Here is a 25,122-nt window from a genome sequence, read left to right as displayed (position 1 = left end):
ACAGTTTCCAACAAAGCAGAGGATGTAACCTAAGCACAGATGTCAATACTCTTCCTGTCACTCTCTAACAATTACTAAGTTATTACTGTAAAGCTGCAGTCAAGAGCAGGACATCAGACTTAAGGTTGTCCAAGGCCCTACCCTAGAGCTGCATCGGACTGCCAAACATTCAAGGTTTATTAGGACTAGGGCAGCAAAACCTTCAACGCTCTTGAAAAAGACACAACAATCCTGCAGAGGTCCTGGGCTTCACCACTCACCAACTGCTCCTAGAAACTTGCTTGTTCAGTTTTCTTAAATCTAAGTGTATGGGCTTCCTGTTATAGAAAACACTTTAATGATGCGTATTTTGACTCAGAAGTCACTGCACTGGTATACTCTGATTGCTATGTAAAATAAATATCTCCTCCTCACAGGTGGCCACATGCTTGAATCCCTTACTGAAGTGTACACATCTTAATCCATGCTGCAAGGGAGCTCCATGATACTTTTCTTTGCCGCTCTTGTAAAAGACACACCAGTTATATGCATATAGATTCACCCAGAAACACCAGATACGCACTGCCTTCCCCTTTAAGTCATCCTCAGACGCTGCTACTGTAACTGAATCCTACTACATTATCAGTTTTATCAAAACTTGATTTTTGTTCTGGTTCTAAATGTTCTCTGCATGTCAATACACTAGGCAGTTTCCATACCTTAACTCGTAGCTCCTTCATAGGAGGAGGCAGCAGAAGACCTCTAATCTGAGTTACTATGGGACCTTCTACCCCAGGAACAATAATGGTGTCTCCTTCTTTCAGGCGCCCGTTAATCAAAATAACATCTATGGTAGTGCCCATGCCTGGCAGTGCTTTAACCTGAATGAAGGGGGAGGGAAAAAAAAGTTACTCTCCATTTAAAAACATGTTGGTTTGTTGTTTGTTTTTTTTTCAATTAAATTTAATTTATAAGCAAGGTAGAAGGAAGCGGGGGAGGGAGAAATTTCTGGGTAAATTTCAAAGAATAGCTGTTGAGTTACCTCCATGACTTGAGCTCTCAGTTCTTGACACTCAGCCAGTCTCTTGGTCAGCATAGTTTGCGTTAGCTCAACGAGAAGAGCTATCAGACTTCCCATGCCATCCCCTGTGTGAGCAGAGGTAGGTACAAGAGAAACAAAAGTGCGGGGATCCTTATTCTCATAAAACAAGGCAGCATTCAAGCCCTGGAATCAGGATTAATAGTTACTTAGGGAAAAATACATACATACACACACACACACACAACCAGTATTAACAGTAACATCCAATCCTAGCCAACCACTACTGTATTTTTCAAATTAAAAAATAAAAAAGTTACTGGCGGTATACCATGGAACATGTAGGTTAAACCCACGGTTGGAAGCAGAATGGGATAAGTCTACAAAGCAAATTACCACATGTAGCTTCTGGACACCAATGTATGTCACCAACAGATGTTCCCAGAATCGATGTGACTCATGCCCTGCCAGTGTCCGAGGGAACAAGGGACAGATGGGTTTCCCTCTGGCGATTCCCATAGAGGGAAAGAATAGGGACAGAGAACTTGATCTGCTCTTCATGACTTCACTGACCATGCACAGCAATTAGCTGTTACTTTTCTCCAGAACAGAACTCCAAAGATGGAGCGGTTAAAAGAGCTGGATTTAACAACAAAGTTTGGTTCATGTGTGGTAAACATCAATGTTTCAGAAGGGACCAAAAACACCACACCCACACACACCATTTTTGCTACCACTTCTAATAACAGAAGTTTGAATATTCCAACCTACCTGTTTCGCAAATTCCACTATAATGGCTTTTGCACGTTCTTCAAATTCATCTTTTGTATTCTTTTTCTGCTTCTTTAAAGTTACAGCTACATCTGTATCTGGACTTTTTTTCCAGTCATATAACCTATCAATCTTGAAAAAATACAGTAATATATCATATTATGCAACTTAAAGGGCATCTTTATGTTTAAGTCACAATGTGAGAAATACTTTACCAGCCAGCATAGCTAGCCATCCATTTGCTCCAGTAGACAAGTTAAATCTATTTGCTTCAACTGCAATATTCTTTGCATGTATTCACCCAGTGTCAGAGTATTTCAGGACAGCAATACTACTTCAGATATTAAAATTTCAAATTATAATAATCAAGGTTCATATGGAAAATGTTTATACACATTAATTACATCAAGTTTAGGATAAAACATTCAGATGAAAAAGACCTATATATAGCTTCACCTACACAAAAACATGAGGTTGGCTTTTTTATTATTATTATTATTATTTGAAAAGAGACTGCACTCATTTTACAAATGAGTAAAACTTACTGGTAAATTTGAACCCTTTCCTATCCTGCTATAGAGAAGGTTGGAGTTGTTCAAAACACACAGCTGGGTGATTTCCTCATTATAATTCATATAAGTCATCACAAAAACAAACAGCTCTACCACCACAATTTCTTATGCAAGGCATTTCTACCAACAAAGCTGAAAATAACTAGCTTTACCACCTAATACTGCAGAACCTGAAATCTTTCCCACAGTGATCAAATACTAGTGTTCAATGAGCCCTAAAGACAGCTTGTCTTCAAGTCACAAACTAATGAGTATCAGTAGCTAAAATAAAATAGGACTTGTAAAGATGAAGTTAAGTCTTTCAATATTATAAAAAGATAATGCAACTGTATGCAAGTCCATGTAAGCACTTATGAGAAAAAAAAATGAAGTACAACTTCCAGAAGTGTGAACCATTTACTGAAGTTCTTTAAGATAAACTTATCAGTGAGAACTCTGAAACAAAGTGCCAGATTGTTCTGCAAAGCTCCTGTAAAGCAACTGGGGTATCAAGGACAACAAAAAATGCAACAGAACGGATCTAATAACCCCTGTTTCAGTCTTTGCACAAACAATTCAAGTTCATGAAAGAAAACTGAAAATTGTCAGATGCAAAATACATTAGAGTACAAAAACATACTATTAGAGTGAAAAGCGATCTTACCTTGTTGAGAGCTACTATAAAGGGGCATTTCTTAGATTTCAACAGATTTATTGATTCAATTGTCTGTGGCTCCAAACCATGCATGATGTCAACTACGAGAATGGCGATATCACAAAGTGAGCTTCCTCTATTTCTTAGATTGCTGTGGCATTAAAAGAAAAAAAATTGTCGTGTAGCAACAGAACTTTAAGAAAAATACCAAATACCATGTCAAACTTGCACTGACCAACAAAAAGCTAAAGCTGATCAAGTAGTTATTTTTGCTTCAGAAATACAAAGAACTATCAATCAATGAAACACTGAAATTACACTGTAAGCGTAAAACCCATTTAACAGAATATATTTGAGTACATGTAAGCAAAAATAAGAAGAAACTACAATTCTCCTGACAGTTTTCCTACTATTATACACTTTTTTCAAGCTAAGCTACATTGCTTCATTTTGAATGAGAATTGAGAAGGTTACAGTGAAATCTGAATGAGACAGATCATAACAAATTACTACATGAACACTAAGATTATCAGACATATGTGGTGTTGGATAAAACCTGGATAGAAGATGAAGAGCTGTAAGTGACAGGATTGTAAGTGACAAGATGCCAAGGAACTGATCAGAACATTATCAAGTGCCCTAGGACCTGGTGTTTCAATGCTTTTGAAGGTTTATGTTTCAAAATGTCACATCAGTTTTAATCCATCTGTTTGGGGATTTCGTCAAAGCACCACCTCATCAAGAATAGTTGTGCATACCAACTTTTAAAGTTAAAAGTTGATTTTGCATCTTGCCTGTATGCCACTGGTGTTCCTAGACAGAACATGAACACTGGTAGGAGTTAGCCAACTTGTGCAATTGGTAACTTGCAGTCTTATGAACTCAGTTACCTCAACTGGAACACTGAACTGGAGGCTAGGAGAGAAGTCCTAATTTTTCATACCAGAGTACTTAGGTCACCTGCTATCCTCACCTGTTCTCTGGCTAGCTTCCCACCTCCATCTTTTCTCTTACACTATTTAGAGAAAAAGTATGTGTTTTTTTTTTAAGATACTCATGGCTCAATCGTCATGAAGATGGGAAATTAATCAGATGTAAAAGGCCAGGTATTAACCAGACATATAAAGCACCCAGAAAATAAGCAAATCCACTTATTCCTCTACTTTAGTTTTTATAAAGGGAGAAGAAACACAAATGAATTAGGCAAAGACATAGTACTTTGTTAATATATATATATATATATATGTATATATATATATATATATGCAGATGCTTCAGCCATCACTTCTGGGAAGTACAGTATTGTGAGAATGAAAATTACCTGAAAGACTCATGTCCTGGAGTGTCAATTATCAGCATTCCTGGAATTTTTATGTTCTCTCTGTCAAACTAACATTTCAAAATATTAGTCATCTTGGCAAGATCATTCAAGAAGAAAAAACTTAAGAGCTGGCAGCTTACTGACAGCACTCACTTCAAAAAATGCAGTTACATATTTTAAGGAAGGCCAGCACCCTCCATAAAAACAAATCAAAGCTGATTTCAGTATAAAAAAAAATAGGATGCAACACAGCCCCTATGTATTAAGTAGCCATAAGCTCAGATAACATTTTAAGATAGGGAGGAACGACACAAAAAACACGTTCAGTCTAGTGAGATTTATCATCCTTATTGTGAATGGTTTCCTCCTTCTCCACTGATTTTACTTTTTTTTTTTTTTTTTTTTTTTTAACAAATTGAGTTACGTTTTTGTTAAAAAAACACTCATTATAAAATTAAGAGAGATTTTACTGTTTGGGTTTTACAAGAGCTAAATGCCACAAACTCATCACTACTTTCAGCAGCAGCCAAATGTTCTGGGCAAACTTTCCTCATTAAATATCTCAGCACTTAGCTGACTAGTTTTAGAATTACTGAACTGAAGTTCTTAAATTACAAGTAATATTTCCATCCCTCAGAAACAGCCATCACTGCCAAGGTTTTTCAGTCAGTTGCTGCAAGCAAATAGTAGTATCCAGAACAAGCAATGCACAACAGTTACAATAAAATTCATTACCTGTGAATTGGCCCAATTTCAGCACACACAGTAAAACAAAGTTGTTTTTTTAAACAGAAGATATACTCATTAAGTTTCAAAAGTCTTGACTTACAATCAAAGTATTGACAAATAAGCAGGCCATGAATGGAGCAGGCAGTTATTTGCGTATTTTTCTGAAGTTGCAATGCATTAACTGAAACCAAATGTATCAAATAAAACTGAAAATTGAGACAGCCTCCCATTTTAGTTTGGAGATGGAAAAAAAAAGGATGGGAATTAAAAACAAATCAATATTGAAAATGGTGGAAAAGGCATCTGCCCTTGCTGGGAAGTCTCACAAGGACTAAGTAGTAACGAGTTTACAATTAACATTTTTTAAAAAAACAGTCTTTGAAGTGCTATTACTTACATTTTTCACCATCTTAGTTTGTTCATTAATAGCTTCAAGGGGTACATTAGTCGCACCGATCTGCTGAGTGATACCACCAGCTTCACTGTCCTGTACGTGAGTATGGCGGAGCTAAAGACAAGAAAATATATATTTACATTTAAGAGGCTATTTAAAATAGTCTCTTAGAGTGCAATTCTGTTTTCAATCAAGAAAACACACACACATAAGATGCATTGAGGGGTGCCTTCACATTCTGTATCTTACCTTATCTAAAATTTTGGTCTTGCCTGTGTCTACATGCCCCAGGACACAAATAACTGGTGCTCTGAGTTTTTCAGTGTTCACATTTTTGCTATTTTCAGCTCGTCGTTTCTACGTAAAAGACATATGAAAATTGTTAAGTATAAAGAACCACAGCTCACCTCTTGAACTAATTACATGCATACACAAAACAAAGCTAATTGTGGGACTTAAATTTTCAAGGCAATTTAAAGACTGCCATTCCCCTTTTGGAAAGTCAAAAAAACTTACAGCTAAGAGTTGAAATGGTGCAGGCTGTTGTTTTTTTTTTTTTTTTTTTGAAGGGGTGGGGAGAGGGGGATCTGTTTTTGTTGTTACAGTCTAGTAGGCTAAGCTATTATATCCACTAACATGTAGTTTTGTTGATGATGGAGTTTGAAGAAGCATCTTGAATAAGGAAACAGAGGACATAAGCAGCCACAAAAAATGTTGAACAATTCAGAAATACGGCTTTTAAACACTCTAAAATATCCATCCGTAAAGGATAAAAGCCTCTTTCACCAGAAGGGAGAAAAGGTGGGGAAGAATGACACTGAAGTACACATTCTTTGTGATCGAGTTGTCTTGGATAAGCAAAACCAAGTACTTCTCCCAAGTTAACCCAATTTCTGGACCTGCCTAAATATTAGTCACAACACAGCCATCATTTTGACCAATATGGCTAAAAGGCCTTTCCATGAACAGAAAATTACGTTGTTTCTTATGCAACGTGAAAATTCCTCAAATACAGCTGAATCCTAATACCTCAATTCTCCGTTTAGCTTTGTCATAAGCACGTTCTTCCTTAGTGCGGTCATCATCCGAGTCATACTCGGAATCAGAGCTTATTTCCTTGCTGGGCTTTTTTTCCATAGATTGTTTTCCAGCAGCTTGGGAGTCTGCCTCTCTCTCGTCTGAAGTCTTTTCATCTTCATCATCACTCCCTTCACTTTCTCCATCTTCAGATTCTTCACTCTCCTCCTCTTCTTCATCCTCATCCTCTTCCTCCTCCTCTTCTTCCTCATCCACTTCATTTTGTTCTTTGACTTCAATGTGGACGGGTTTGCTCTCTGTCAAAAAATATATATAAAGTTAAAATTATCTTAAATTCAAATTTCTGAGGGAAAGGGAAACAAAACAAAGAAATGAAGAGAGTCTACTGTCAGAGTGAGGATTTGAGATTAGGTTCCACTCAAGAAGTGCTATGCAAAATCATTTTTTAACTCTAAATATAAAAAGTGCTTATTGTTCAGAGTTACAGACTTAAGTGCTTAGAACCTGTGAAGGCAGAGTAGATTTGGGGTGGGGGGAGGAACAATATTATCAGCACACTTGCACTTGAAGTCATTTGCAAAAATTCTGGAAAGTGACATCCTTTAGAACTCTATGAGCTTCAAAACTGAATGGGTGCACTAACACCTCTAAACAAAAAGAAAATGCAAATTCAACACAACATGGATTCAGTGAATTACTGATCAGGAATGTATACTTAAGCAGGAGAAACAATGAGAACAACTGGTCTCTTCTACATCTTTAAAAATCTCATCGTAACATTTTATAGAATGTTAAGAGGTGATCAATATCTTTCAGACGAATTCTTCAGTAAACAAACAAAAACAATCAGAAGGTAATTTTCTTTCTTTAAAAGCTTCCCATTTATCATACTTGCAAAATCATAAGAGACAAGCTAATGGACACTCTTTGAAGCTCTACACTGTTTTCCTTACAGAGTTGCTAGTAGGCTCACTACTCTTCAAGATTAGTGGATGTTTCCTTGCTACACTGAAAGCCAACAGCTTAGTAATACACTAAATCCAGTTCCCAGGAAGGTTCTTTTTCTGGATCACATTTGCAGATCCTTCAAATCCAAGCAGCAAGAAGTGGGATGTGACATTTTCCCCTAGGATAGTGACAACAGACTTTTAAGAAGGTACTTTAAAATAGAACATTCCAGCAGTCCAGGAGCACAAGAACACATACTTGTAATGAAATACGAGTTTTCAGGGCTGAGCAAATCAAAAATACTTCACGAATAGTTTTTGATTTCTTCTTACGAAACAATAAAGACAGATCATGGAAGTACCAACTACAGTAATCAGCTCCTGTTCAGGAAGATTTGCAGCAATACAACTTTCTCCACCACTGGAAGAAAACCTCTGAGAAGTTATCCATACAATCCTCCCCAGCTCTTTAACTCTCCAGTAAAGATAATTATTGGCTGCAGACAGAATATGAGCTTTGGCATATACACTCAGGAATATAGGTGTTTGGGTAATTCTTCCTTTTCTTCTGCACTTGCCTCTCAAAGAAAAGTAGAGAAGGTATCTAGAACTCACTATAATGCATGCATGCAAACCTCCACACCACCTCAGTCTCTCACTGCTTTGAGAACCTGATCAAATGTATTCTCCTAGATGTTACCAGATTTCTGTAGTAAAACTGTTATGGCTTTGGACTGGTTACTAGAGAAATACAGCACTGGGTAAAAGGTTTCCCACAACTCCCACATGAGGTTTAATCAGATATTTAGAGGAGGGGATTTTTACTTTTTTTTTTTTTTACTCCCATTAAAAATAAATAAATAAAAAGGAATTCAACTGATTTATTTCAGATGATAAGTGCACATATGTTTCCAAAGGACAGTCTTCAGCAATATTTGTACAGTTCACAGAATCACAGAACAGTTTGGGTTTGGAAGGGACTTTAAAGATTGCTCAGTTCCAACCCCCTGCCGTGGGCAGGGACACCTCCCACCAGACCAGGTTGCCCAAAGCCCCATCCAGCCTGGCCTTGAACACCTCCAGGGATGGGGCATCCACAGCTTCTCTGGGCAACCTGTGCCAGGGCCTCACCACCCTCTGAGTAATAAACTTCTTTCTACTATCTAATCTAAATCTATCCTCTTTCAGTTTAAAACCATTACCCCTTGTCCTATCACTCCAATCTGATGAAGAGTCCCTCCCCACCTTTCCTGTAGATATCCCTTTAGATATTGAAAGGCCATTATAAAGTCTCCCCGGAGCCTCCTCTTCTGCAGGCTGAACAACCGCAACTCCCTCAGCCTGTCTTCATAAGAGAGTTAATGAAAAGCTCTGCCTTTCAGGAGTAGAGGACCTTATATCTACTTCCTATTACACTTGCTTTGAGATTCATTTAACTGGGGGAGGAGGAGAATCTAAACATAATATTGTTTTCTACAGAAACAAAAAATAAACCCAAAGAAACCTGTTAATCAGAAAAAGCATCTATTTGGTATTTACATGCCCACCTTTCTCTCCATCTTCATCACTAACCATAGCTTCCCAGTCATCCAAACCCGCATCTTCTGCTTCTTCTTCTTCCTCCTTCTCTTCTGAAACTAAGAAATCCAACATTAAATGAAAAACAAAACAGCTCATCCACATAGGAAGTTTAGATGGCCTTTCCTTCAGCATAATGACAAAAGCTCACAAGTTTGCTACCATAATTCTACCAAATTATCTCCACGTTCCCTGAAGAGAAAATGCCACGTACTTAAGAAATATGTAATAGCGCCTGCATAATACATGCCACGCAAACTTCTAACAAAATCGTGTTCCTTGTCAGGAGCTGCCCAATTAACGGTTAGCCATGTGTAACAAAGTGACAGAGAAACAAATTAAAACTGTAACCAAACTTGCACTCTTTAATTAGTGATAAAATAACGAAGTGTCTATAGAAAGTGCTATTTTAAGACTCCAGGTGACTTAACACACTATAATACATCATGAATTCTAGAAACATCAAAATATTAATTCCAGCAGGAGCTCAACCAAATATGAGACTGAAGCTTTTAAGTGACAAATGGAAAAAAAATGCAGACTTTTAATCCTCTCCAGAAGAAGCATTAAACAATATACAGTCATGAAATTTCAGGTACTTCAAATGGAAAAAAAAAAAAAAAAAAAGAGTAAATTCCAGACTGCTAGAACATTAACTAGGAACTAACATCTAACATTCTGCCAGACAGTCCTTCTCTTTTATTGCACTGGAATTGCTCCCTCAAGAGATAAATCAAGCTAGAATTAAAGTATATATTCAGCTTGATTTTCACAAAGCTGGAAACTTTATCAGTACTTTTCTGACTTAAGAATAAAGATAAAAATTGAAACTGTCTCCTCACTGAAGATGACGTCCAGTACAAAGTTATTTTGCCAAAACAAATATTGTGTGTAGGCAAAAGTAAAGGCAACAATCACTCACTAGGCTGATACTGCCTGTTTCACAAGCTAATCCACATTCACTGCATCCAGCACTTAGGAAAAACAAAACACTTGGAATCAAGAATACAGTCACAGTGAAGATTACAGTATTGATACCAGAAGCAGCATATTTCTCCCCCACCCCCATCTAACAGCTGACAAAACAGCCTTTTGAAAAAGCAAATGAAAAGTCAAAGGAGCTAATCATAAGGCACTGAATGCGCCTATATGACAGTTGCCTAAGCTAATTGAGCACTGGAGTACACCCTGAATAAGGGACCTTTGCAATCTCATTCTGAGGCTTCACGCCTTTTTATTCCACAAAATTCCATCAGTTCTTCCTTTAGAAAAAAAAAAAAAAAAAAAAAAAAAAACAGCAACTGCCTCAAGAAAGAATGGCCACTCAGTCAACAAGGTACTGACAAAGGGTGTTAAAAGCAGTACAATACTTGCCATGCAGTACTGCCACACAGTCTTATTACACACCTTAGGTTTATTAGCGTTACTACTAACCTGGCTCTACTGGAAGAGGAGTCTCTTCTTTCACTGGTGTTTCTAGTTCTACAGCATCTTCAGCTGGGGAAGTTACCTCCAAGCTTTCTGAAACTACAAAAAAAAAAAAAAAAAAAAAACTAGTTGCTACATTCTTTCAAAGTGCAAACTTCAAAATATAGTTAGACATATAGCTTCACATTTAAGGTCCATTTTTAACTTGTGCTATTACAAGTAAACAAAATTTGAGTTTAATACCAAACTAAGTGAACTCCCATCTACTGGGCTAAAATAAAGTTAAAGCGTACAGCTGACTTGAGAAACATCTGGCCTGCCATGCAGTTAAATACATTTGTGTGATAAGTCAGTTACTGGCTAAAAGGATTACCACTGCTTTTGAACATCAGAAGAAATCCCATTTTCTTACAAATACAAGAGAAAATGAACCAGTACTAATGAACTACCCCCTTCTTGTTCTACTGTTCAATGAAAAAAAAAAAAAGAGAAAAAAAGAAAAACACCACTTCAATTCAGATGACCAGCTTTCACAATCCTTTATACATTCTTAAGAGGTAGGTAGCTACATAACTCACTGAATGTAAAAAAACACAGCTGAACAATAACAATAAAACTGATACAAGTGTTTTGGTTTTAAACCAAGGAATAATCTTGAAAAGAGCCACTGTAGTACCCCCAAAAGAAAATCAAGAAGCATGAGAGGCAAAAATTGTGGCACATTCCAATCTATATCTAACTAGCGCGATAAATGCTAAGTTTTCAGAAATACAAGCGCTCTAAACTACTTGTGTCCTGGAAACTGAAAAACTGTTTTTATATGTAAGTAAACAAAAAAAAATCCCTCCAACCTAAAAAGAGATGAACTTGAACTGGGATCACTCCTCTTTCACCCTAGAACTTTAACTTTGACATAATTCCAGGTCATTGTTACTTATACTACATTGATTTAACCTACACACACACAGGCAAAGCATCTATCCTCACTTTCTTAAAATCCTGTTACATTCTGTATAATTTTTAAGTGCTGGATATGTAAAGAAAAAAAAAGGTTAGAGGAAAAAAACAGTCAAGTAGATCATAAAGCAAAGGATTAAGTGAGCAGTCTTCAAGAAACCTTTCAAATCTTAGTGTATCAGCACTTGCGTGGGGAGTGGGGGTGTCAGAAGAACCTTGCAGGCACCCTGAAGTGCAATTAGTTTAGGATTAGCTAATATATTCCACAAACATTTCCTGAACTGTGACTAATAAATTAAGTATTCCTATATGCAAACCACACCTTCCTTATTTTCTGGCTGCTGCTGCTTCTTTTTCTTTTTGTCTTCATATATTGGCCTCTTCTTTGGCACAGAGTCTTTGGATGGCACTTCAACACCTGCAGAAACATTATTAAAAATCATTTAATTACTGTTGTACCTTCTGAAACACTCGACATTCTTCCAGGTTCCCACGTGATTTACTGTGTTGATTTGAGCAAAATAGAGTTGTAGCAGTGCAGAAATAAAAGGTTTCTAGTAATTATAACAAGGACTGAAGAGAAATCATGGCTTTAGCGTATCTTTAATGGATACAAACACAGTGGTTCTCTACAAATATAAAAGGAATGATACTCTGCCTCTGGAATTCTCTTCTTTCCTCAGCCACATAAATAAATTACCAGGCAGACATTAGGAGATGGGATTACAATATATTGGATAAATTTACCTCATGGAAAGGGAGAAGCAGATTAAATTTGACTGAAAAGCAGGAAAGCTTCTATATACTCTTTTCCTGACAGAAAAGGAAGAAGATACACCGTTCCTATAGACTAACTAACTGGAGGCAAAGTAACCTACTTGCTTAAGAGAGCACCTGAATTAATCCAAGAGGACACAGATCACTAGTCTTACAAGAGCTGCAGCCCAGCTCATCTGCTTTTCCTGACCTTTGGATTAGGTAATGGAATTAAGTTATTTTTCATAGAGTTCGATAACTAGCATCTTCAAACCACACGTGGAATGTATTATGAAGCTGGATATTTTATGCGCAAGATGAAAATATACAGACATCTAGAAGTACTTTAAAAAAAGGCCACAGCTCAACACTGCTAAAACACAACTACGGCACAGTAGCTTTATGTGGAATTACTGTGCTGATTTGAGCAAAGTAATTGCCCACCTGGCCCCAGATAGAAAAAAACAAATGCAAAGAGCAGTAAGGAGAATGAAATGAATTTTCTTTTTTGTTTGTTTGGTTGGTTGGTTGGTTTTTCAAGAAATAAACACACCACACCTCTACAGCTTACCCTGAGCTTGGAGCAGTTTAAGCGTAGCCTCTGCTCTAGCTCTGGCTTCTCGCTGAGCTTTTGTTAAAAGTTTTCCCTCCTTCTTCAAACGCTCCTTCCTCTCTTTTTCTTTCTGCTTCTTTCTTTCTTTCCTCTCTTGTTCTAATCGTTCCTAGAAAAAGGTTAAAAAACACATGGAAATTTTAAAGCACACTTCGCGCTACACCAGCAAGGGTACAGGTGAAGATTACCCTGTCCCTTATTTTATGCAGTACCTCCTCTTTGCGCTTAGCTTCTAATTCCTCTAGTCGTCTTATGCGTTCTTCTTCTTCTCTTTTTGCCCGTTCCTCCTCCTCTTTCATTTTAGCCAAGGCTTCCTGCATAGCTTTAACTGTGGCTTTACTGGGCCCCTTTTTCTTCTCTTTTTCTTTTTCTTCTTTCTCACCTTTCTTTTTTTTCTTGTCTTTTTTCTTTTTGTCTCCCTCATTGTCATCAGCTACGGAAAGAAGAGGCACAAGATCAAAGACCCCAGAAATTTTAAGGACTCGAAATACAGTTACTGTTTCAAATACTATAAATAACTCCAAACAAGGAACATTTTCACTTGGCTACTACATAAGCACTTCATTATGAAAAAATAAAACTCCTAAGTTACAAAGACAGGGCCTGAAGTCTTAATGTAACAGATGTCTAAGAATAATTGGACTGAAAAATGATGTTTGCATTACAGAACTGTTACGTACATATGGTAATGAGAAATCACCATCTGGCTTTTGTTTCCCCCTGTACCTGAGCAAACTATGAGCCAGGAAAAAAACAGCCACATGTGAGCCAACAACAAGAGGCAGACAAGGCTACCGAATGTCTAGGATTCATGACTTAGAATAAAGCAACAAAATCATCCTCGAAGCCTGCCAACTTTCTGGTCTTATAAAAACTACAGTGTTAAAATTATACTTTTAGAAACCAAGTTACAAACCCTCTGCTCCTGCAGGAGTCTCTCCTTTTTCCCCTGTGGCAGGGGCCATGACTTCAGGAGAAGCCTTCTCTTCAGCTTTTTTTGGAGCTTCCTTCAGCTTTGCTGGTTCTTTACCGCCTTCTAATTCTTCTTTCTCTTTTTGTTTCCTCAGCTTGGCTTTTTCTTCCTCGCGTTTTTTCCTTTCACGTTCTTTTTTTTCTGCTTTCTTCTGAGCCACTGTTTTTACTTTGAATGAAGACTCTTCTTCCTCATCTCCACTTTCAGCTGCAGGAGCGGACTTGGGTTTTTGGTTTTTCTTTTGTCCTTTTCTAGGTTGGGAGACGTCATCTGATTCATCACCGCTCTCACCTGTAGACAATGTCCCCACACGCTCTTTGCTTTTCTTAACGTTAGTTTCATCTTCTGACATGTCATGCTTTTTATTTGACTTCTGAGTTTTCCCTTTGTTTTTCTTAAGCTGAATCTCAAGATCATCATCATCGCTGCCAGAAAGCATGTCTTGTTTTGCTTTCTGAGTTTTTTTAGATTTTGTATCTTTATGTTCCTCTTCCTCACTGTCATAGTCATTTTCAATATTAGCTTTTTTATTCTTTCCTTTTCTTTTTTTGTCTTGTTTTGATAAGCTTTCTTCTTTGTCATTTTCAACCTGGTAATTAAATGATTAAGAAATCAGCCATGAAAAATGACATGCTACTGAGAGCTAAGCAGCAGCATTCAGAGATGTCAAGAAAAACTTATCTTATTGAAGACCAAGTTTGAAAAGCAGTAACTGTTACTGATGAGTATACTACACTCAGCCCACAATTAAAATTTATTGATTGACTTTGAATAATTATCTGCATTGGAGACATGGCTTGTAGTAAAATATTTCACAACTGACACTTACTATTAAATTATGCTTGAGTATAATCAAAAATATGTACTGGTTGCTAAGTTTCCCCTAGGACCCCCAGCCACACTGCAACACCAGAACTATTCTGGGACAGAGGTATCCTGTATTCCAGCTATTTCCTAGTAAATAGCCCCCTTCCCTCCCATCGTTCACCTTTCCTGCAGAAGGTTCCCTGTCAGCTTTCCCTCCTTGTGCCTCTATTGACAGTTCTTCCAGCTCCTTCAGGATGTCATCTTCACTAAAATAAGAAAGAAGTTATGGTACTTAAGTAAATGAGCTTTTGCATAATGAAATAAAGACAGACAGGAAAAAAATCTTACTCAAAATCCTGTTTCTTCTTCTCTTTTTTCTTTTTGCCTTTGGATTTCTGAGGTTCTTGCTCCTTCGCAGCTCCTGCACCTTCTATCTCAGCAGCAAGGGCATCAATATCAATATCATCTTTTGCACTAAAATATAAAAGGAAAGCAGGGTTTATCAAGAGTTTAAAATTTTGTGCAAGTAGAAGTCATTTGCATAAAACAAAGAAAAGCTTCAAAATATAAGATCAAAGAGAACACGAGCAAGTCAGGGACCAAAAAAAAAATTTAATCATTGTATTTATTTCACCCAGTAGGACAAAAAGGAAACCTTCACACATATCGTCTGCTTCAAGGGAGATGAAATGGTAAAATATGTTCAGTTCATGAAGTACTGACTCTAAAGTTCAGATATGAAATTTGATAAATCTTCTTGGAAGAATACAACCAGATAGTTTCATTTTGTTCTTCCAAAAGATAAATCATTTAGCCCTCCATATCATAATAGGTGTCACTGGCAGAAACGCAACCCCCCAAACTGAAAGTATAAAAATGATTCAAAAGGAACAGAGTACGGTCCCTACCAGACATGAAAGTGGATCATAAAAAAAAAAAAATACTAATGCAGTATTAGCAACACCTCTCCCAGGACGAAAGAAAGCCAAAAGAAGTTCCACTAGGCATATGAAATATGCTTCCCTCCTCACTAGATCTCATTATATCAAGTTTCTCTTTCTAAAGCATTTTCCTTTCTTGCTGCAAATAATGTCACCTGCAGCCAAGCACAAGTGGCTCTTTTCCTTTCCTTTATCAATAGCTGTAGTTCAGATGCATTTTTTCCCTTTACTTATACCAGCAGGACTGAGCAAAGACCAAGTCTAATACCCACAAGTTTTTCACTGTAATCACACTCACAGTGCAGCTGTGAGAAAGGAGTCGTGCCTATTCCCTGCTTCACACTTAAAATTTAGGTATTCAGACCAAAAATAGTCTATTAAAGTAGCAAATATTAGGATGCTACTCTTACAACTGCTCACAGTTTCAAAAAATCGTTTTATCCATATGCTATTAATACCTCAATTAACTCCCTCTTAGTGAAATTGTGAATCAGAGAATAATTTTCTGTCCATGTATATCTATTTCATTTATTGCCACCCACTTACAACACACAGTTGACCCACCAAATATTTGAATCTATATCCACAAAACAAGGGAAACACATTTCTGCCAAACTCAGGACCACCAAGACACCAGCAAATTCCCAACTACCAGAGTTTCAGCATGGCCAATTTATAAATCCAGAAGTCAAATATTAACAGAGAAAATCAAGTATTTATTGAATATCAGAATTTTGAAGGACTACTTAATACGTAAGCAAAAGTAGAGAGGTCAAAGAAACATTTTACAAGTGAATGCTGAAATCCACAAACCCATTTTATCCCCAAAACTGGGCATAAACAAGTCACCAAATACTGTCTGTCTGTTACAACAGCACAAGCAAGCATCAGTGCATTTCCTCTTTGTTTAAAGATTGACTATTTGCATTTTCAAGATCTTAAGTTTTCTTCTATGCTGATAGAACAAACCAAACATAAAGCAATATGATGAGTCTCCTCACTGCACAGTATATTGCCAGGGATACATATTTCTAGTTGAGAGGAAAAAAAAAGCACATCTCAAATATACTTAATAGTCCTTCTTACATGCTGACACGATAAGTAGTATATTTCTTAAAGAAATGTAACCCTCAAAAAGAGAATGCAAGATTTCTAAACCAATCCCCACAGGCCCCAAGAGGAAAGAACCAACTTTTGGGCTGTTTGCACCTTAAAAACAGCTGACTTGATGTTTCAGCAATTTAAGAGCTGTTTTTATACGCAGTTAACTGGCTGTGCACCAGAGGTAGCATAGACAGCTGAAATAAAAACGCCAACAATCACCTCTACACCTAGAGTTAAGCTCTAGTAGCAGGCTAACTATGTCAGATGTAGGCCCACGCACAGGCCTTCGCGCTTCTTTTTTTCATCGAGTGCAGCACGTCAGTTCATTAAGCACAACTGCTTACCTTCTTCTACTCTTAATGGAGGAGATCAAGTCAAATCCAAGCCTGAAATAGCTTGAAGAGACCAAACTATAAGGTCCACTACTACCACTACTACTGGCTGCCCAACTCGCACTACTACAGGGGCCTGACCATATGGTTGCACAGGTACTAAGCCTTTAAAACGCCTCGTATTTTACATGGATAGTCTCAAAAATGACTTTTCACATTGCAACTTTGCAGAAAGTATGTACAAACATAAAACACATGTTTTTATGCTACTAGCAAAAGGTGCTTATAGTGCTTTATGTTTTCCAGGCTTTGAGGGGAGAAGGGGCACGTGCATTACAGGTGGGTTTTTGTTTTGTTTTTAAATCTACTTGAGTCTTGAAAAGGAAAACTTCTTTGAAAATATCTGAAAATATCTATCTTTGAAAATATTTGAAAATATCTGAAATCAAACACTGAAAAAACCTAATTCACAGACATTAAGCTTTAACACCCACCGGTAAGAACAATTTAGGAGTAACAAGGAAGACAGTTCAGCTGTCACAACAGTGGCGTAAGTATAGCACAAGACTCTTTCTAACCTTGGCTTCTACAGCTGAAGAATCAAAGCTTTCCAAGAAATCTACACTTCGCACCACATTTCCACTTGGAAGAGGAGACAGAGCAGGCTTTGAGCCTGGATGAAGTAAAAGTTAAGGCTGCATGCGTTCATCCGCAATATAGAAAGTTATGATTCTTTTAAAGAACTGTAAAGCAAGAATTTCATCGGAAAGCCAAGTTCAGATATTGGCTTCCATGACTGAGAATTTATTTCCATACTGACCTTGAACTTCCTTATCTTAAAATTGTGGTCTAGGGCTTCTAGCCAACTGAGTGTTGTTGTAAAGATTTTGAAATGTATAACACAGTCAACAACATAATCATTTCATTAATTGGAATTAGGATTCTGAATTCTAATGATTCTCGACTTTAATATTATTCCATGAGAATTTCCTGATATTATTCCACAAGAATTTCATAATAAAACAAAGTGGAACAGAAGATTGGGAAGGTGCCCTCCCTCTTCTTCTGGGAGATTCTTTTGTGGTAAGAAACATGTTGCATTTAAATACACAACAGCAGGGCTTTCCTATTGGCATTGGAAGATGCACCTAGGAAACTTTTTCCTATAAACTTAAGTACTTCCCAACCCCAAGTTTCAGAAGCCCAAGCAACCTTGCAAGGAACCTCCTCCTCCAAGTCCTCCAGAAGGTCTCATCCATCCTCCCTAGGCCCTAAATTCAGCCCTTCCACGGGTCCTCACCCCGACCCTAAGAGTATCCGACAGAGGAACCTGAAAGCACCAGTACACTCGAACAGTTTTCAATTCTGTCACCAAATTGCTTTGGCATCAGGATCTTTATATATATATAAAACTATATATGACTGGAATGACTTTGGCTATTCAAGCTCATCATGATTTGGACTCCAAGGAGGCTTGCTGTTGATCAGGTTCATGCGCTGAAATATCCCCACGTTCCCCCAGCACAAGAGCCTCAGGGAGGCCTGGAAAGCTCGAAGCTGAGAGCTGAGTGCTACTGCACCGCTGAGAAGGGATCATTTGCCTAATTTTCTTCTGACGCAGCTTCAGAAGCGAAGCCAGAACCACCTTTCTTATTCACATGCTTTTGAACCCAGCCTCTATTTCCGATGCCAGATATGAAGAGAGTTCACTCATTCCCTAGTTCTGATATTGGTAAAACAGCAGTAAAGGGGAGTGAGAGTTAGGTGTGCATACTCCACTCACAAACCTAAACAAGCAATTTTCAGAACATTAAATGGCTGCCTCCAAGGGCATCTGTGCCAAACACAGGGCAAAGCTATGCAGTGGGAGAAGAAACAGCAGTCAGGCTGATTAAAGGAGATAGCAGTAATCCATAACAAGTATGCAGCAATTACCGCATTTCTGATGCCAAACAAAAGTCTTTTTTCTTTAGAATTACATCCCTGATCAAAAAAAGGGTTCTATACTTCCCCTGTGCAATTTCACTGCTGCTTGCCCTTTAAACAGAATTATAGGACTTCAGAACATTCAAAAACATTTTACAAGTTGCATATAGGAACATTCATACTGAAAAAACATCGACCTTACTGACCTAGATAGAACATTAAGGAATCATCTACTTCAATATTTTAAAGATGCTGTTCTTGCCCAAAGGGTTCCAGCACTAGTTGTCTGCACAGAATACTGAAAACCTGCATCACACAGTGAAAAAGCAAGACATTTACTACTAGATTCCTGCATGTTCAGTGGGCCACCAGCTAAATGCTGTGCCAGCACACCATTCTGTATCTAAGCAGGATCAAATACACCCAGACCACCCCAAATACGTACTTAGAGAATGTTTAAGAAAGGTGGGAGCAATACAGGAAATTCAGCAACATCCCTGGTGCAATCACAGCATCACCAGGACAGTAACAGAAAGTGACACTCAAAAAAATAAAAAATCCAATCTAAGGTACTTGTGTTACATGTTTACCACATAAAATGACAAAGCTACAGCACCAAAATCTGCCTATAAGAGAAAGTATGAAACATTTGCAGTGTGGAGATTAAAACAGAGCTGGGAATAAATGAAGAGCTGTCACCTACCTCTGCTCAGTCAGATGTACAAAGATGGCCAGTAGCTCTCCTACTTATAACATCCCAAGCAGTTGCAAGGTATTGAGTCAGAAAAGCAGAAAGTCCCTGTGACTGATACGCATATGGTCTGTAAAAGACCATCCCACTACTTCTTTTGCTTGTACACCAAGGAATCAACATTTAAGACTACAACCCCAGTTAAAAAGAAAAACACACAACCTCAGCTATTACAACATCTGACAAAAAATACTAAAATAGCAAGTACCTTAAGGTGTTGGTTGGTTGGTTTGTTGTGTGTGCTTTGTTTTTTCAGTTAAACATGAGGAACAATCGTGGGCTTGGAACAAGGGTTTTTTTTTTTTTTTTTTTTTTTTCTGATGCAATGGCCTGCAACAGTTAGAACCTAGAAATTCCCCATGGAAGACATTGTGAGGCCAGAGTTCACCCTAACACAAAGTATGATTTATGGATGTCCAGGCTTATGTTAATCTTACTTTCCATACACCCTGGTTTGCTTTAGTCTTTTAAGGGGATTCTTTGCCTTTTTGCTTCCAACTCGTGCATACAATTAGAGACTGATTTTTGCAGCAGCTAGGAAGTTTGAAGTTTTGCCTTTTCTTTTGCAGTCTAGGAGATTACAGGGGTTAATTAACTCAAATCTCACCAGAAGTTGTCATGCCACAGGATAAGATTTAACTTAAATCTCTCAAATATGATAAAAACATAGTAGTTTTCTAATGAAGTACTTCAGAACAGTTACAAGTATTTTAATTATCGCTCATCTCTTCCCTGACAAGTTAAAAAGTGACTCCAAGTACTGCCATAGTTAATATATTCAAGCGATTTTTGCAGCTTGACAAACAGAAAACTGGGCAATAGAAACTTCAAAGGCTTCCTTCCTGAGCACTGCCCCAGAAAACAAGGCCAAACGTGAGGAAGACAGGACTACAGCCATCGAAATACGATCAGTACACCTTGCATTTTACTTTGCTCAGTGAACTTCTGCAGCCCAAACGTGTGACTCCCTTTCCTCACCAAACAAGCTCCTCCGGCTTTCTGCATGGGTAAAACACCAGCAGCATTTCATAGGGAATCTGATAACAGATCAGCAAGACCACCAGCAAACACGCATGGTTGTTTTGTGCTCTTTCCTAAGATCTTCCCCAATTATGACTGCGCACACCTATAATAGCACCTGCAATGCATGTCCCCAACACAGAGCAGAACTTCATTAGAAACAGGCACCGTGTGCCTCTGAGGCAGGGATGACATCCCGACTAGGCAGCGGGAAGAGAAAGAGAAAAGAAAACTATTAATCCATGCATGAACTGAAAGAGTGGAGCAATGGGATTAATTAGCAGCATACAAAGGAGCCGAGCTGCCCTCATTTATATCAATTTCACTCCATTGAAATTAGTTAAATTAAACTCAAAAAAGAAACAGGAGAATTTAGCTTGGGATGAGAACGAGCCTTTAACTACTGGAAATCCAACAGCCAGCTTTGCAAACAAAGTCAGAGAGAGAATACTCTCCTGCCAAAACAAAAAAGTACATGCAGACCCAAAGATTACAAGTACTTTTTCTACTTTTGTACAAAGAGTACAAGTACTACACAGAGCAACACAAAAGTTTGCCTGCACTTTAAAACTGAGATAATAAGTAAAATTATGTTACAACACTTTAATCAGGGTTGCTTTCAAACTGGCTCTGTAAAGAAGTTCAAACGTCAGAAAAAGCTGTACAATTAAAAACAGACTAAAAAAAGCATTCATGCGCATGGGGCAGAAGAGACAGAAAGTTGACACAGCAAGAAAGTTGCATCACTGCTGCGAACTCACTGCCCACATTCCTGCATAATCAGAGGGCTCATTTTTGCTGAGGCCACTTTGGAGATATTTCATCATTCGCATGACACCAGCTCTCCTAGCCAACTTCAAAGGAACGTCACTGTCATTAAGTCGTTTGCTTTTGCTTAAAAAAAACAACCTGAACTTCAAAAAGGCTGAAAGAAGCTGAGCCATCTGTTTGGCTTTGCATTAGTGTGAGACCAAATGAAAATGGTATCTTTAACCAGGTCTTTATCATTACCCCCCTAAAGCACCTTACCCATCCTCTGTACATGTGGGTCGCTAAGCCCAGTAATAAAGATGTATTTCTAAATACAAGCCGATCAGCTCGTAACAAAATTAGCAAGTTACACGGGCTGAATGGCATATCTGTAGATGTTTTAACTCATAGGTGTTAAGGTACGTAGGCATTTTCTCTTCAAAAAAAGGTTTTCTGATAGTAACTGGTTTAAAATGCTCCATGACATAAAGCACTTTGGAACTGTTCAAAACCACCAACTTTGTTCTCCAAGTGGTTTATGAAATTGAAAATATAAGCACTTGCTGCCTCAGCTATTCAAAACATGAAAACTAAGTTAGGGCTTTTTTCTCTTTCTTACCTCCCACCGAATAAATGAACAATACAAACGTATAGGCTGGAAGAAGCCATCTGGTTTCTCCTGCTGAAAGCATTTTGATTACATATGCCGGAGACTGAATATTGGGAAAGAACGAGCTGCACTCCTTCCTCTGGCCATGAAGTGAGGGGTATCCACGTGAGCACCAGCAATGCAACCCACTGTCAGAGATAAGAAAACCACGGCCCCAGAAGAGGCCACCCGCTCCTTGCCTTTTCCCAAACGATGGGGTAGGGTAGGGCAAGGCGAAGTGACTGCCTTCCCAGTTCCCAGCCAGGCTTTCCCCTCACCAGCTCAGGCAACCCTGCGGCCGCAGCTTCCCGCAGAAAGCACTCTTTTAGCCGGTCAATTTTTGATGGCATCACAGCAGCGGATCCAATGCAGTGGTTACAGCACGCAGCCGGGGACAGCAGGAGCAAAACCACGAGGCCTGGGACAGCTGACAGGTCGACTCAGTCAAGCGTGGTGCAGAACTGCACCTCCCTATTTTCCCCAGGAAGATGAAGGAAGCTGGGGAAGCTACCTAATTACATGAGGCAGCAAGGAAGTAAAACCTGACTAAAAGGGCAATTGGTTTTTACTCAGGCTCTCAAGATAATGATGTGGTTTTATAAAATTTAAGAGTCATGCCTTCTCTTTCAAGTTTGGCCACGGAAGAAGACAGGAATAACTATCAGCTAAGCCAAACCTTCTGAAAAAGGCACAGAAAAGGTAACCCTTAACCCCAAGAGATTCTAGGGAGGGGAAAAAATAAAAAAAAAAAAAAAAAACACAACAGACAAGAAAGTTTCCTTTACATACCCTAGACAAAAATACCCCTCACCACAACCTAAAATTCCTACTTAAACAAAGATATAGCAAAACTTCAGGAACTTCAAGCTTCTGTTGTAGCCAGTAGTTGACAGCACAAGAGCTCTGGGAGAAAAAAAAAAAAAAAAAAAAAAAAAAAACAGTTCTTCAAGGCTCAGTTTAAGTGTTTAGCACCCAAGGTGGCTAAAAGCCTAAAAGCATGGAATATGAAACACTACGTACAGAAGTATCATTCAGTTGCCCCTGAAAGATTAGTTTCTGGCTTTATTTGTTTAGAAAAAGCACACATGACAAAAATGACCTCCAAGTCCACTGCTTCATAGCTTCCATGTATTTCTCATGGTATTTTTGTGATGTGTTTTGATTTTTATACAATTTAAGCCACTTCATGAAACACACTTTAGATAGTCTGTAATCCTGAGAAGCAAAGGATATCCACCTACATTAACTACAACTAAACCCATACTTCATCTAGCAGCGTGCACCTAAAGGAACGCATTTCAGCATTAAAATAGCACATTCATGTTTAAAATTTCCAGACTACTGTAAAAAAAAATTAAAAACGACACGTAAGAAGAATAAGTCATCAGTGCTGCAAGCACCGGGATCAAAACACGCATCAGCTGTGAGATACCAACTGCTTTCAGACCAGAACACACACCAGGCTGCACTGCACTTTTTTTTTTTTAAGCAAGTCAAGCTTAGTGACTGAATTGATTACGTGCACACACAGTCCGTGTGCAGAATGATTTCCTCATAGTCCAGGGGACTTTATTTTTTGGCAAAGAAATGAAAAAAAGGAATATCATGCAAGTATTAAAAGTTATTGAACTGGAGGTTTCATCCAGAGCTACACCACTGAGTCCCAGGCAGCTTCTGAGCGACGAACTGCACAGAACCAACATATGGCAACGCACGCGAGCCCAGAGTCAGAAAAACAGGACAGTGCTAATGCAATTAAAACTGGCAGAAGTATGCAGAGCTGTCAGCTTGTCTGGCTGGACAGCACAAGTGTCAACAACAGCAGCAAAGTTTAACTTACCATAAAGCCCTTTATTCTGAGTGAGGTTTTCCAGAGGTAGTGCTTTTTGGTTTATGCTGGCATTACTGCAAATATTTGCAGATCCTTACAGTGTTTATGCAGTGATACGATGCTTTGCTTTCAAAAAAAAATCCAACAAAATGTATAAAAACAGTTTTCTTACCAATATGCAATGCTTATGTTAAAAAACATAGCTTTGGGGAGTACATAAATATACTTTTGAGTAGAACAGGCCAATAAATTTCTGTAATGGAGGAGTTATTTTGCATTGTTGTACTCCATCTTTCAGTACACAATCCCGGCAGCTCCCAGATGAGATGTGCAAAACAGGGATCTCGAGGGTTTATCAGCTGTTGGAGAAGCTTTGTTGTGGAACTCTTCTTGAGAAGCAGACAGGGACGGTTACTGTAAATTTTCTGGGGTACAGAATGTTTCTAAACTACAGGTGTTTGCAGGCTTTGGAGCCTTCACTGAACTTCCCAAGGCAACAGCTAAAAGATTTCATTTAATACACTAACAAGAAAGGGCCAAGCAGAATGATTAATAGACGGTGCCAGCAATTTAATTTGCAGAATAGGAAGCAATATATAGCATCAGCAGCAGCACTGTAAGTCTTATTTTAGCAGCAGTGTTCATTCTTGGCTGCAGAATCACAGCTGGCACCTGTAACTTCTAAAGCAATATGCATGAATGATCAGAGCGGTATGCCCAGGCACCAGCTCACAATATCAAAGGGCACAGGTACAAACACACCTAAAGATTACGTATTGGAAGCTAAAGAAAACTACGAAGAAGAGAAGAAAAAGAGGACTAAGCTGGGAGAAGAGGAGGAAAATGCATATGAAAAGCTAAGAACTACAAGGGGAAAGATTCAGATTCCAGGCAGGAAATTATTTGTAGCTTACTGCTTATAGAACATTTACTCGAAAAATCTACAGCAGCAGTGTGAGGCTTCAATTCAAAGCACACAGTTCTGCAGTTTAAAACAGCCCTTCTTCCCACACGTTTAAAAAAAAAAAATCCTATACTAAACTCACAAAAACAGCAAGGGAGAACCTTGACATACCTTCTGCCATCGCAGCCCTATCCAAAAACCAAAGCAGAGCACATCGCTCCCGGGAGGTGCCAGATTACACATCAAAACACCCACACGTCCATTAGGGGTGTCTGGATGATCACATGTCTTGTATTCTTATTGACAGCTTTGCTAGGAGGTTTCATCTGAAAGTGAGCGATCAACACAACCGCACGGGTTCCAAAGAGGAAGCCATTA

The 25,122-nt window shown here is 38.4% G+C and overlaps 1 protein-coding gene across 1 annotated transcript in view; it reads right to left on the bottom strand.

The window, feature by feature from the left end:
• The window catches only part of EIF5B (eukaryotic translation initiation factor 5B), a 34,657-nt gene that overhangs the window by 6,000 nt on the left and 3,535 nt on the right, over positions 1–25,122 (bottom strand). The window contains exons 2-17 of the mRNA XM_040550272.1: positions 14,885–15,010; positions 14,718–14,802; positions 13,673–14,318; positions 12,969–13,189; positions 12,715–12,865; positions 11,710–11,805; positions 10,437–10,529; positions 8,972–9,061; positions 6,469–6,773; positions 5,689–5,796; positions 5,443–5,553; positions 4,317–4,384; positions 3,005–3,146; positions 1,790–1,921; positions 1,022–1,204; positions 699–860 (exon numbers count right to left, since the gene is read on the bottom strand). Coding sequence (XP_040406206.1) covers positions 699–860; positions 1,022–1,204; positions 1,790–1,921; positions 3,005–3,146; positions 4,317–4,384; positions 5,443–5,553; positions 5,689–5,796; positions 6,469–6,773; positions 8,972–9,061; positions 10,437–10,529; positions 11,710–11,805; positions 12,715–12,865; positions 12,969–13,189; positions 13,673–14,318; positions 14,718–14,802; positions 14,885–15,010 — 2,719 coding nt within the window. The remainder of the gene's footprint in view (positions 1–698; positions 861–1,021; positions 1,205–1,789; positions 1,922–3,004; positions 3,147–4,316; positions 4,385–5,442; positions 5,554–5,688; positions 5,797–6,468; positions 6,774–8,971; positions 9,062–10,436; positions 10,530–11,709; positions 11,806–12,714; positions 12,866–12,968; positions 13,190–13,672; positions 14,319–14,717; positions 14,803–14,884; positions 15,011–25,122) is intronic.

Source organism: Cygnus olor, chromosome 1 (genome assembly GCF_009769625.2).
Source record: "Cygnus olor isolate bCygOlo1 chromosome 1, bCygOlo1.pri.v2, whole genome shotgun sequence".
NCBI classification, from domain to species: domain Eukaryota; kingdom Metazoa; phylum Chordata; class Aves; order Anseriformes; family Anatidae; genus Cygnus; species Cygnus olor.
Note: the sequence above shows the minus strand (reverse complement) of the source record. Positions and strands in the feature narration are given on the sequence as shown.